Source organism: Camelus ferus, chromosome 7 (genome assembly GCF_009834535.1).
Source record: "Camelus ferus isolate YT-003-E chromosome 7, BCGSAC_Cfer_1.0, whole genome shotgun sequence".
Classification (NCBI taxonomy): Eukaryota; Metazoa; Chordata; class Mammalia; order Artiodactyla; family Camelidae; genus Camelus; species Camelus ferus.
The window spans coordinates 17,720,557-17,733,412 of record NC_045702.1 but is presented as its reverse complement, the minus strand read 5'-3'; the positions used below and the strand labels follow the sequence as shown (position 1 = coordinate 17,733,412).

General features: G+C 36.8%; 1 protein-coding gene across 1 annotated transcript in view; it reads right to left on the bottom strand.

The window, feature by feature from the left end:
* AGK (acylglycerol kinase) overlaps positions 1 to 12,856 on the bottom strand; it is a 95,480-nt gene that overhangs the window by 19,360 nt on the left and 63,264 nt on the right. The window contains 2 exon segments of the mRNA XM_014559861.2: positions 7,843 to 7,912; positions 11,996 to 12,090. Of these exon segments, the coding sequence (XP_014415347.2) occupies positions 7,843 to 7,912; positions 11,996 to 12,090 (165 nt within the window).

Here is a 12,856-nt window from a genome sequence, read left to right as displayed (position 1 = left end):
AGAAAGAGGAACAAAGCCGGAGGTGTCACACTCCCTGATTTCAAATATATTGCAAAGCTATATTAATTAAAACTAGATGGTATCAGCATAAAAATAGACACGTAAATCTATGGAACAGAACAGATTACAGAAATAAATTCATACATGTATGGTCAATTAATTTATGACAGAGGAGCAAGAATACACAATGGAGAAAGGTGTCTCTCCAATAAATGGTGCTAGGAAAACATGCAAGAGAATGAAACTGGACCATTATTTTACATCATACAAAGATTAACTCAAAATGCATGAAAGACTTGAATGTAATGCCTGAAACAAAACTCCTAGAAGAAGACATAGGGGGTGAGCTTCCTAACTTAAATCTTGGCCATCATTTTTCGATCTGACACCAAAAGCAAAACAACAAAAGCAAAAATAAATAAATGGGGCTACATCATACTAAAAGTTTCTGTACAGTAAAGGAAGGAAACCATCAACAAAATGAAAAGGCAACCCAATAAATCGGAGAAAATATTTGTAAATCATGTATCTGATAAGGGATTAATATCCAACATATATATAAAGGACATATACAACTCAATAGAAAAAAAAATCCACTTGTAAAATAGGCAGAGGATAGGAATAGACATTTTTCCAAAGAAGACATACTGATGGCCAACAGCAACATGAAAAGATGCACAGCATCATCAATCATCAGAGAAAGGCAAACAAAACCACAATGGGATAAAACGTCACACCTGTTAGAAAGGCTATTATCAAAAGGACTAGAAATAACAAGTGCTGGCAAGGACATGGAGAAAAGAACCCTCATGTACTGTTGGTGGGAATGTATATTGCTGCAGCCATTATGGAAAACAGTATGGCGCTTCCTCAAAAACTTAAAATTCCATTTCTAGGTATTTACCCAAAGAAAACAAAAACACTAACTCAAAAGATATATGCACCCCCATATTCATTGTAGCATTATTAACAACTGCAAAGATATGGAAACAACCTAAGAGTCCGTCAATAGATGAAAGGATAAAGAAATTGTGCTACACACACACACACATGAACACACACACACAAGGAATATTATTCAGCCATAAAAAAGAACAAAATCTTGCCATTTGTGACAACATAGATGGACCTTGAGGGCATTGTGCTAAATGAAATAAGTCAGAGAAAGACAGTAAGTCAGAGAAAGACAAAGACATTTCCCTAATACATGGAATCTAAAAAGAACAACAAATTTACCAAAAAACAAACAAACAAACAAACAAAACCCCCACAAGCTCACAGATAATACAGAGAACAGACTGGTGGTTGACAGAGGGAGTGGGTAGGGGGGGTAGAAGGAATTTTCAATGTAATTTAACTATATTTTTTTATCCAGCATATACATATATATGCATATATGTGTGTGTATGTCTATATCTACATTGATAGCTATATAAATCCTGGATTCATTCTTTTATTTATTCATTATAATTTTTGAAGATCTACCTAGGAGGTTCCCAACAGTGAGCTAAGCACTATATAGTACTGAAGAGTGAACAAGGCTGAATCGTACAGCATTGGGCTAGGGAAGATGCATGCTAATTAAAAAGAGAGAGAGAGAGAGACCAGGTCCATGGAGGAAAGACACTGTATTATAATAGTAAGTATATACCATAGTGATTTCCCCAGTCCTCCCTAAAAATGAAAGAAGAAAAAATAAAGTACCTAGGTTTGGGAGGCTGGTGAGAGAAGTAGAGAGAAAGAAAAGAAACAAGTGAAGAAAGAGTGTTCTAGCCTAAAGGAGAGAAACAACACTATGTGACTGGTTTGCTGTATCTACAGGAACATTTCCCAAATGTTTCTTAAGACGTTAATAAGCATTATATCTAATAATGATAATGATGATGATAATGCTAGAAGATTCCGTGTTGAAATAAGGTGGGAAATACCAAACTTATTTGGTATGAAACAAGTTATGTTTACTGCGGTTCTTCTTGGAGTCTTTAATATGTCAGTAAACATTGTAAATTTCCAAAAGGAGAAATACAATATGCAGGTTTCCTGAGTTGTTAACTGTGCAACCCTTCTCTGGGAAGACATCTTGCCTAAGCAATACTCCTTGGGGAAAGGCTGTTCTAAAGCATGTAGTGTAGGCAAAGAGTGCTGGGATAAGTACTCAAGATTTCCTGACTGGTGTTCTAGGACTGTTTTCTCTTTCTTCGTGTTGGGGGAAGAACTTTAGAACTAAGAAGTCTCGTAACCTTAAGGTCCCACTGAATTGGGGCGCTACATCCTAGCAAAGGGACAGGAATGGCTCTCGACAACTGGAAATGAGTGTGAAGAGAAGAGTGGGAAGTTTCAAAGAAGCAGGTGGGCACAGAGCCCTTGGGATTGAGAATAGGCCTGAGGGTCAGTAGCGGAGAGACTGGTCACAAGCACAGGGAAGTAAGCAAGGTCGGATGGAAAGCGTATAAGGCAACGGATAAAGCACCACTACATCTTAGCCCAATGAAGGTCTGGGCACACGTCAGATTATGAGACGGAGAGGTCAGAACACACAAACAGATACAGAAACAGGCACACAGACAGCTCTTAACTGCAAAGGTGATGAGTTTGCCCTAAGTCAGAGTTACCCCTGGAAAGAGCAAATCCCTGTGGGTAAGTGGCCTCATGGTTTGCAGAGGAAAATAACAGAAAGAGCTGATTGGAACAAAACTTAAGGAACAAGATACATGCACCCCAATGTTCCTAGCAGCACTATATACAATAGTCAAGACATGGAAGCAACCTGAATGTCCACCGACAGATGACTGGATAAAGAAGTTGTAGTATATTTATACAATGGAATACTACTCTGCCATAACAAAGAATAAAATAATGCCATTTGCAGCAACATGAATGGACCTGGAGATTGTGATTCTGAGTGAAGTAAGCCAGAAAGAGAAAGAAAAATACCATATATCTCACATATGTGGAATCTAAAAAAAAAAAAAGGGACACTATGAACTCATCTACATAACAGAAACAGACTTGCAAACATAGTAAACAATCTTATGGTTACTGGGGAAAGGGGATGGGAAGGGATAAATCTGGGAGTTCGAGATTTACAAATGTTAGCCACTATATATAAAAATAGATTTTAAAAGTTTCAGCTGTATAGCACAGGGAACTATGTTCAATATCTTGTAATAACCTTTAATGAAAAAGAATACGACTAGGGCTTCCAAGACTATGTTGAATAGGAGTGGTGATAGTGGGCACCTTTGTCTTGTCCCAGATTTTAGTGGGAAGCTTTTGAGTTTTTCACCGTTGAGTACTATGCTGGCTGTAGGTTTGTCATATATAGCTTTTATTATGTTGAGATATGTTCCCTCTATACCCACTTTGGTGAGAGCTTTTATCATAAATGGGTGTTGAATTTTATCAAATGCTTTTTCTGCATCTATGTCCATCAATGGATGATTGGATAAAGAAGATGTGGTGTATTTATATAATGGAATACTACTCAGCCATAAAAACTGACAACGCCATTTGCAGCAACATGGATGCTCCTAGAGAATGTCATTCTAAGTGAAGTAAGCCAGAAACAGAAAGAAAAATACCACATGAGATCGCTCATATGTGGAATCTAAAAAAAAAAAAAATCAAAAACAAACAAACAAAGCATAAATACAAAACAGAAACAGACTCATAGACATAGAATACAAACCTGGTGGTTGCCAAGGGGGCGGAAGGGGGGAAGGGATAGACGGGATTTCAAAATTGTAGAACAGATAAACAACATTGTACTGTATAGCACAGGGAAATATATACAAGATCTTATGGTAGCTCACAGAGAAAAAAAAATGTGACAATGAATATATATATGTTCATGTATAACTGAAAAATTGTGCTCTACACAGGAATTTGACACAACATTGTAAAATGATTATAAATCAATAAAAAATGTTTTTTAAAAAGTACTTTAAAAAAAAGAATATGAAAAGAAACATATGTATGTATATGCATGACTGGGACATTGTGCTGTACACCAGAAATTGACGCATTGTAACTGACTGTACTTCAATTTAAAAAAAACCCCAAAAAATTAAGGAAAGGTGAAAAGAAACCAATTCCTATCAACTAGACAGCTGCCTAATCCAGGAGTTCTGAGGGATTCTAGATGGAGAGAGACACAAGGCAGAAGGAGCTCTACAGCAGATCTAAGCCTCCTTGTAAGAGAAGGATCCGAGTCGGGGCTTTAACAGAAGAAGCCGTGTCATTAGCCAGGAATGACAGACAGGAGAAAAAGACAGATTCTCACTTCTCACCACCTCCCCTAGCCTCATGTAGTTCTGGGTTGGCAGGGTCTCAGTCCAACAGAAAGACCAAAAAGAAAGAACTAGAAAGAATTCCATACATCTTTACCATAGTTACTTTAAAATCAAGTTCTAGGCATTGTAGATGTCTCATGGGAAGAATACGCCTTAAAGATCATGGGCTAAGCCAAGAGTGATCCCACCTGGAAAAGTGAAGGAAAAAGCAATGGACCTTGAGATGGAAAATTTAGATTCTACTTCTGCCTCCAGCACAACTAGCTATATGACCAGATAACTCTTTTTAAAAATCTGTCAAATGAAGATACTAATACACATCTTGCCTTCCTCACTGAGTCAGAGGTCCTAAGGAGATGGGAACTTCCAGCGGAAAATGCAGATATAAAGCACTATTATAGCTTCCAAGGGCTATTTCTTTAATCTTTGGAGACTCTTCAGTTACATGTTCAATTGTGTTTTAGTTTGTTTTTTAAAAGAAGAGGAATCTGGTATCGGACTTCATCTGTAACGCTTTTCATCATATTCTGAAAGCAATTTCCAGAAATAAGGAAAAAAGAGAAGACAAATTCAGCCTAGCTGGGTGCCTGAGAAACTACACAGACGCTATTGTACTATGTTTTCCAGGAATTGATTTTTAAAGTTTTCTGCTTCCTCAGATATGTTATCAATTTACAGAGCCTCTGGTACCTTTGATACTGGTTTCATCAACTCATAAAATCAGAAAGAAAAAGATAAAGGAGATAAGAGACATTTAAATACAAGCTCAATCAAAGAATTTCCAGTTAAAACTTAATTACTCTGGAACGTATTACTTCTCACACATAAATAAGAAGCAGTAAATCATTGTTATTAAGAGATACCCTGATTCACTCCTCTGGTAACAATTTTTAAAAATAACATCTTCACGGATGCTCATCTGTACTATCTTTCCTACGCTGACATTTCTTGAAAGCACATTTTGTGAGAACGATTTAGCTTTATTATATGCTAAAGAATCAACTGCAACTTAAATCACTCTTATCCTGACCAACGAGGCCACTCACAGTCGAGTCCAGGTACCACTGCATAAAGAGCAAAGGGAAATGGGCTGCACGCTCATGGCTCACCAATCATCAGCACGCAGGTAGCAAATGCTGTACAACTAAGAGCAACATTTTAGGACTGAAGTTTGGAATCACGACACAGTGTGGACCCTTCTTTCACAGGTGTTAGGAAACTTGCATAAACACAAAATGTGCATAGCCATTGGAGGACAACCTGAATGTAGCTGGTACATTTTAAGGCCAAATCTGAGTAAAGTATGGGATCCATACTTTACAATCCCTATAAACAGGGATCCACTGTTTATAGGATTATCTGGCTTTATGGCTCAGCCTTCTTAGAAATCTGCCTTTCCTGGGGTGGCAGGTGGGGGAACGACAGAATTTAGATGAAGAAGGAATAGCTATTTAAGTGAGACTATCTTTTCCCTAGGAATTAAACTCTTTTTGAGAGAAGATTCTGGCCAAGAATCAGGAATGGCTATTGGGTCTTCTTCCTTCCAAAATTTTAATTTTGGTTAAGATGTCAAACCAAACACCTTTTTATATGCACAATGAACACCATTCATACCTCTCACCCAGATTCACCATGCCAACATTTCTTCACATGAGTTTTATCTGTGTGTGTATATGTTTCTAGTATTGTTAAATCATCTGCAAATAAACTGCAGACTTCATGAACTTTCACTCTTAATATTTCAGTATCGTATCTCCTAAGAACAAGGACATACACAAACATAACCATAACACCATCATCACTCTCAAGAAATCTAACATTGGCATATAATATATAATATATCATCCATATTAAAGTATCTCTGGTATCTTTTATGGTTGTCCCTATTTTTCATTTTTCCAATTCAGTATCTCATATTGGATTTAATTACAGTATTTCTTTAGTTTCCCTTAATCTTGAACAGACTATCTTCTTTTAGATTTCATGACATTGACATTTTTGAAGAAGCCAAATCAGTGGTTGCTTTTAGAAAGTCCTACAATTTGGATTTGTTTTCTCATTCCTAGATTCAGTTAAGATTAACGTTTTGGGCAGAAAACCACATAGATGATGCTGCATCCGTCTCAACATATAACATTAGGAGGCAGATAATGTCCATCTAATCACTTGATTAAGGTGGTGTATGCTAGATTTCTCTACTAGAAAGGTATATTTTTTCCCTTTGTAATTAGTAACCTATGATAATTTGAGGCTGTGTGGATATTTGTTTCTCAACAACCTTTTATTCAGTGGGTTTAGCATCCATTGATGATCCCTGCCTGAATTATTTCACTAGTGATTACAAAATGGTAATTGTCTAATTCTGTCATATCTTATACATTTACAAGCTGACAATTCTTCTGTAATATAACTGTAGATTAATAGATTCATCATTTTTATTTAATGTATTATAATCTATTAGCATTATTCTTTTTGATATTCAAACTGTCCCAGAATTGGCCGGTAGGATACCATCAGGCTGGCTCCTACGTCTTTTTGTGTTGTCTCCATCAGTTTTTAAGTAGTTCTTTGCCTCATCCTTGCCCTGCCTCTGAAAGTAATCTCTCCCCAGAATCCTTTAGGGGATGGTATTTAGAGACCAAAATCTGGGTCAGGTATGCTCTCTGCTCTTGGGTGTCATTACTTCTAATCCCCTTCAGTGGGCATAGCCAACAAACATATTTCTAAAATAATTCATGAGTTCACCTGCAAATCAATAAGAAAATGTTAGACAACACAATAGAAAAATGGGTAGTCTGCTCCTCTCTAGGATGTAGGAAGCAACAAAGAACATTATTCCCATGCTAAAAATGAGAAAAAGCCAGATAATCTATAAAATCATAATTCGTCTTAAGCCCATCAGAGAGCTGAGATTGCAAGACAACTAAGTAACCTGAATTCCAAAGACAAGGCCTGCCAAAGGACAGATGGGACATGAGAAAGGTTTCGACTCTGACTTTGGCAGAGCATGGCATAAAGAGGTGACCACCATATAAACAGGGAAGAAGAAATCAGGCACTGTCCTAAGGGTTTTATACGTATGAGCTCTTTCACTACTCAGAACAACCATAGGAGAGAAATCACTTGTGGTCCAAAGGTAATCAACAGAGGAACTAAAAATTGTGATACAATTATGTTGAGAAGTGATATAAAGCACTCCTTACGCATAACAAAGGGATAAGGTCTATAACTGACTAATCAAAAAGTAGTATCATACACTTAACACTACTGAATTACACAGCTAAAAATAGTTACGATGGTAAATTTTATGTTTTGTGGGGTTTTTTAAATCACAATTTTAAAAAGTAGTCTCATAAGCATACTGATTAGATACCAACTAGAATAAACAGGTAAAATTATTTTCTCTGGGGACTTATACTTTGTATAGGAAAGGATAAGAAAAGAGACTGTTGTTTTCAACATTTGAACTATTTGAACTATTACATTTTATTCTTCTTTAATACGTGTGTCTTACTTTGCTAATTTTTTTGAACTCAAGAAACAGCCTTACCTTGATCTGCAAGACATCGAGTGGAATGGTCTCTCCTTTCACAACAGCAAGTGTAGCATCTGTAATACGCCTAGAAGATAACAAGAAGGAAATGGTCACATTGTGAAAATTAAGCAGCCCCTCCCCTAACATAGAAACACACACACATACACAACCACATTCCTGCCCAGAGTACTAATGGCTTGCTCAGGAAAAAGACATATTCCTTCAAAATATTCCAAGAAAGCAGAATGAGAGAGTATAAAGAATGACTGCTACAAATACAGCGGAAGGCTCTGATGCGGATTCAAAGAGAAGGCTTTGGCAAAGAGGAGTTTATACAAGGCACCAGTCATTTATTTACTTCACATTGACTGAGTCTCTACACTGTGCCTGACTCTTATCACTGGAAAATACAATACTTAAATAAATAATAATATAACATCTTCCATTCACTGTAAGAGAGTCCAGCACTCCAAAAACCATTATTCCTTTTCACTCTAATAACCTAAAGGCTAAGTAAACGACAGGACTTGCTGGAGTTGTCTTAGCAAAATATAATAAATCCCGAAAATATATACATTAAGTCAAATGTTCGGATTACACGCTGGGTTCCCTAGTAAGCAAGCTGAAACTTAAGAAACAGCCTATTTTACTTTCTCATATTTCTCTATCAACATTTTTTTAATCCCATTTTTCCCTTCAATACAGATGCTATCTGGGAAGTAGGCAGCGGTTTAAAAAATGAGACTCAATTTAAGAGAAAGCAAGAAGCATGATCACCAGCTTAGATTAATTTGATATGAATATATTAATTTTGAAGGAAGCTATTAGAAAGAATCTAAAGCACTGTACTTGCTTTGAGTAGCATCCAGCACATTAAGAGGTTTAAGAAGGTGCTTTTGAGAAACTGTCCTTAAAAAAAAAAAAAAAGTTCCAATTGAAAATGTCTTTTTATATTAATTCTTTTTCAAAATTGCTTGGCACAAGACAGTTAAAATGCAATCTTAAATTTATCATTTTCGAGCAATAATTGAAAGTTCTAAATAAAACAGCACTGCAGCATGGAACAGCTATTTTTTAGGATTATTTATCTGCAACATTCCAAATTCAAAATTCTTTTTCCTTCTGTAGTAATTATGGTACAACAAAATTTGACAGCAATGCAAAAAGCAAAGCCTTGTTCTTTTAAATAGCGTCAGGCATCTGCCATGTTAAGAGGTCTACAAAATTCTAAACCCAGGGCAGACTTACTTAATTACCTAAGAGCCCTGGGGCATGCTTATAAATTAAGTTTCATAAATCTTTAAACTATAAATGAGAAGTAGCAACAAAATTAGCTGAACTACAGGGAGAATCAGCTCCCTAAAAAACTGAAGGCTATCAGAGACCCTGAGGGTGGCCATGTGCACATACCCTGGCTTTTGGAAAGGTGAGGGGTGCTCCAAGGGACATGGCCTACCTCTGCACCAGCGACCTATCTGGTCATGCTGGCAAGCAGTTTAAATAAGCGATACTGACATGAGGGAAAGACTAGCTATCTAAAGTAATCAAGACCCAAGCCAGATAGGTTGTGTCTCAGAGAAGCAAAAATGTTTGAGTAATTCATTGTTTGTCGTGTCTATTGCCCCTCAGAAATTCTAAACGGGAAAAAATTCAATAAACTGAAATGCCACCTTGGGCTTTAGGATGATTGGTAAAGAGCTGAATGTTCCCCTTTAGATTAAGGCCTGACACATGGGCGATGTTTTAGTAAAGGCCTAATATATGTCTACATTTATGCCTAGTGTTTGATATATAGATCAAGGCTTTTATTTTTTTTTACCTGAATTGTTAAAAGATACAAGATGACTCCTAATATTACAAGAGCAAAAACACATCCACAAAACCAGCCTATTCAAAATCCCAAAGCAGAACTGAACAGTCACATGCCAAAGAATGACGCCAGATCCCTATCTTACACCATACACAAAGGTTAACTCAAAATGGATTAAAGACATGAATGTAATAAGATCTGAAACCATAAAATTCCTAAAAGAAAACACAGAAGGTAAGCATCTTGACATGTCTTGGCAATGTTTTCTGAATCTGACACCAGAAGTAAAAATAAATAAGCTGGGTTAAATTATACAAAAAAGCTTCTGTACAGCAAAGGAAACCATCAGTTAAATGAAAAGGCAACCTACTGAATGGGAGAAAATATTTGCAAATCATGTATCTGGTAAGTGGTTAATACCCAAAATATATAATGAACACATACAACTCAATAAAAACAGTAACAATCAAGGGGCAGATGATCTGAATAGATATTTTTCCGAAGAAGACATACAGATACCCAACAGGTGCATGAAAAGATGCCCAGTATCACTAACCAGCAGGGAAATGCAAATCAAAACCACAGTATCACCTCACACCTCTTAGAATGGCTATTATCCAAAAGATAAGAAATAACAAGTATTGGTGAAGATGTAGAGAAAAGGGAACCCTCATATACTGTTGGTGGGAATGTAAATTGGTGCAGTCACTATGGAAAACAGTATGGAGATTCTTTAAAGAACTGAAAATAGAACCACCATATATATGATCCAGCAATTCCACTTCTGGGTATTTATGCAAAGAAAACAAAAACACTTACTTGAAATATATATGCATGTTCATTGCAGCATTATTTGCAATAGCCAAGATACGGAAATAATCTAAGTGTCCATCAACAGATGAACAGATAAAGAAATTGTGGTACACATACACACACACACACACACACATATACATACACACACAGGAATATTATTCAGCAATAAAAAAGAATGAATCTTGCCATTTGTGACCACATAGATGGACCTTGAGGGCATTATGCTAAGTGAAATAAGTCAGACAGAGAAAGACAAATACCATATGATCTCACCTATATGTGGAATCTTAAAAAAAAAAATCAAGTTCATAGATGATAGAGAACAGATAGGTGGTTGTCTGAGGTGGGGTGTGGGAGGTAGGTAAAAAGGGTAAAGGAAGTCAAAAGTCATAAAATAAGTCATGAAGATGGAATGTATAGCATGGCGACTAAACTTAATCATACTGTATTGCATGTTTGAAAGTTTTTAAGGGAGTATGTATTAAAAGTTCTCATCACAAGGGAAGAAAATTCTGTAACTATGTATAGTGATAGATGTTAATTGTATGTATTGTGGTGGGATACAAATATCGACTCATTGTGTTGTACAGCTGAAACTAATACAATGTTGTATGATCAATTATATGCCAATTTAAAATAAAAATCCGAAAGCAGGAAAAAAAATCTAAAACAGAGAATCACCTGAGTATTATTATTGTTACTGATTTTACAAGGTTGTAACCTGAAATATCTTGAGAAGAGTTCAATTAATTCATTCAACAAATATTACTTACTGACCTCCCACAATGTGTCACAAAGCTTATGTTAAAGATCAGGCAACTGACAATGAGAGCCTGAAAATTTTTGCCCAACATTATATAAGATTATACTCTTAGTCACGGTCGAAGCCAGGACTCAAATTCAAGATTCCCATCTTCTTGGAAGACTAGATCTTTGTTTACATAATGCTTTAGAGAGAAAAGAACAGTAATAACAATCTGCCTGACTCCAGAGGACACTGTTGGACTCACAGCGACTTAACTTAGATGTCAGGGCTACACTACTTTCTCTGTCTGCTTTATCCATACTGCATTCCACTTTAGGCACTCCCTAAAGGATGTAACTATATTTGCTTGTTTTAGCTACTTATGTTATCAAGGTAATGAAGCCAAGGTTGCTGGCTCAGTCTTCACAGGGGACTTGCTATTTGTCGTCATGCAGACTTAAAGCAAACAAATGATCACTGCAAATCTGTCCTCACCAGAGGATCTCACAGCATAGAAGTGTACAAAAAGTTTGGATCAGCGATGCTATCTTCTTAAGTGACAAAAGGACATCGGCGTTCATCTCCATACCTGACCCGGGGGGTTAACATTAGAGCACCGGATCCCACAACCCACAGGGAAACTGCCCCATCAACCGTAAGCTTGAACTCTGATCTTCTCTTAACGATCTGAAGTCTCAGGTTATCAAAACTCAAAAAAAAATTATATCACACACGTGAATTTTCCATTCCCAGGCTTACCCACCCACAAATGTGACCATCCCACATTGACAACCTACTGGACTTTGTTTCCACTTTCGGCAAAGAGTGTATGACTCAAACTACTGGTCTGGCCCAGTGGGATAAATCCAATGGGAATCTTACTGAAGGTAGCCTGGGGGAGAAACAGAGGGAAGTTTTATTATTAGGTCAGAAAACGAGGCTGAACAGAGAGGCACAGGTGCGTGCACTGGGACAAAGCAACTGACCCCAGGCCTGCTCCCCTGTTTTCCTCCCCACACCCCTAGACCAGCAATCAGGTAACACTAAGTAAGTCATTTCTAGAACAAGGCAGTTCATGAAAACAACATAACTTCAAATTTTGGAAAAAATATTTCAGTATTAATTAACAGCAACTGGTTGAAAGAAATTTGGTAAAGAAAGTGAGGGTCTTAGATATTAGATGCATTTGCATGATTGTTACAAAAGCTGTATTGTGCTGTCACACTGCCTGGAAAAGTTGCAGATAAAATTCAACTAAAAATGTCTAGCATTTGTGCAGTGTCTGATGACTGGGCGAAAGTGCTTTATAAACTATCTCAAGTACAATCAAGGCTAAGCGAATAAGCAAGTTCAAGGAGCAGAAGAACGGCATAGCAGATAATTTAATTACATGCCACAAATCAATAGATACTCTAAGGTCCCTAAAGATTATTTTGAGCTCAATCTACTATTCCAAAGGGACTGGGAAGGTTCTTTCTTGTTGTTATTTATAAAATACTTTAAATCATTGTAGAAAAGTAGACAGAATAATCTCACAAATAACAATGTACCCAAGACCCAGATTCAATTTGCTTCAGATGTTTGAAGAAATAAATGATGCAATACAATGGAAGTCCCGTCTCATCCTGAGTCTCCTGACCCCTTTCCCAGCGCAGAGC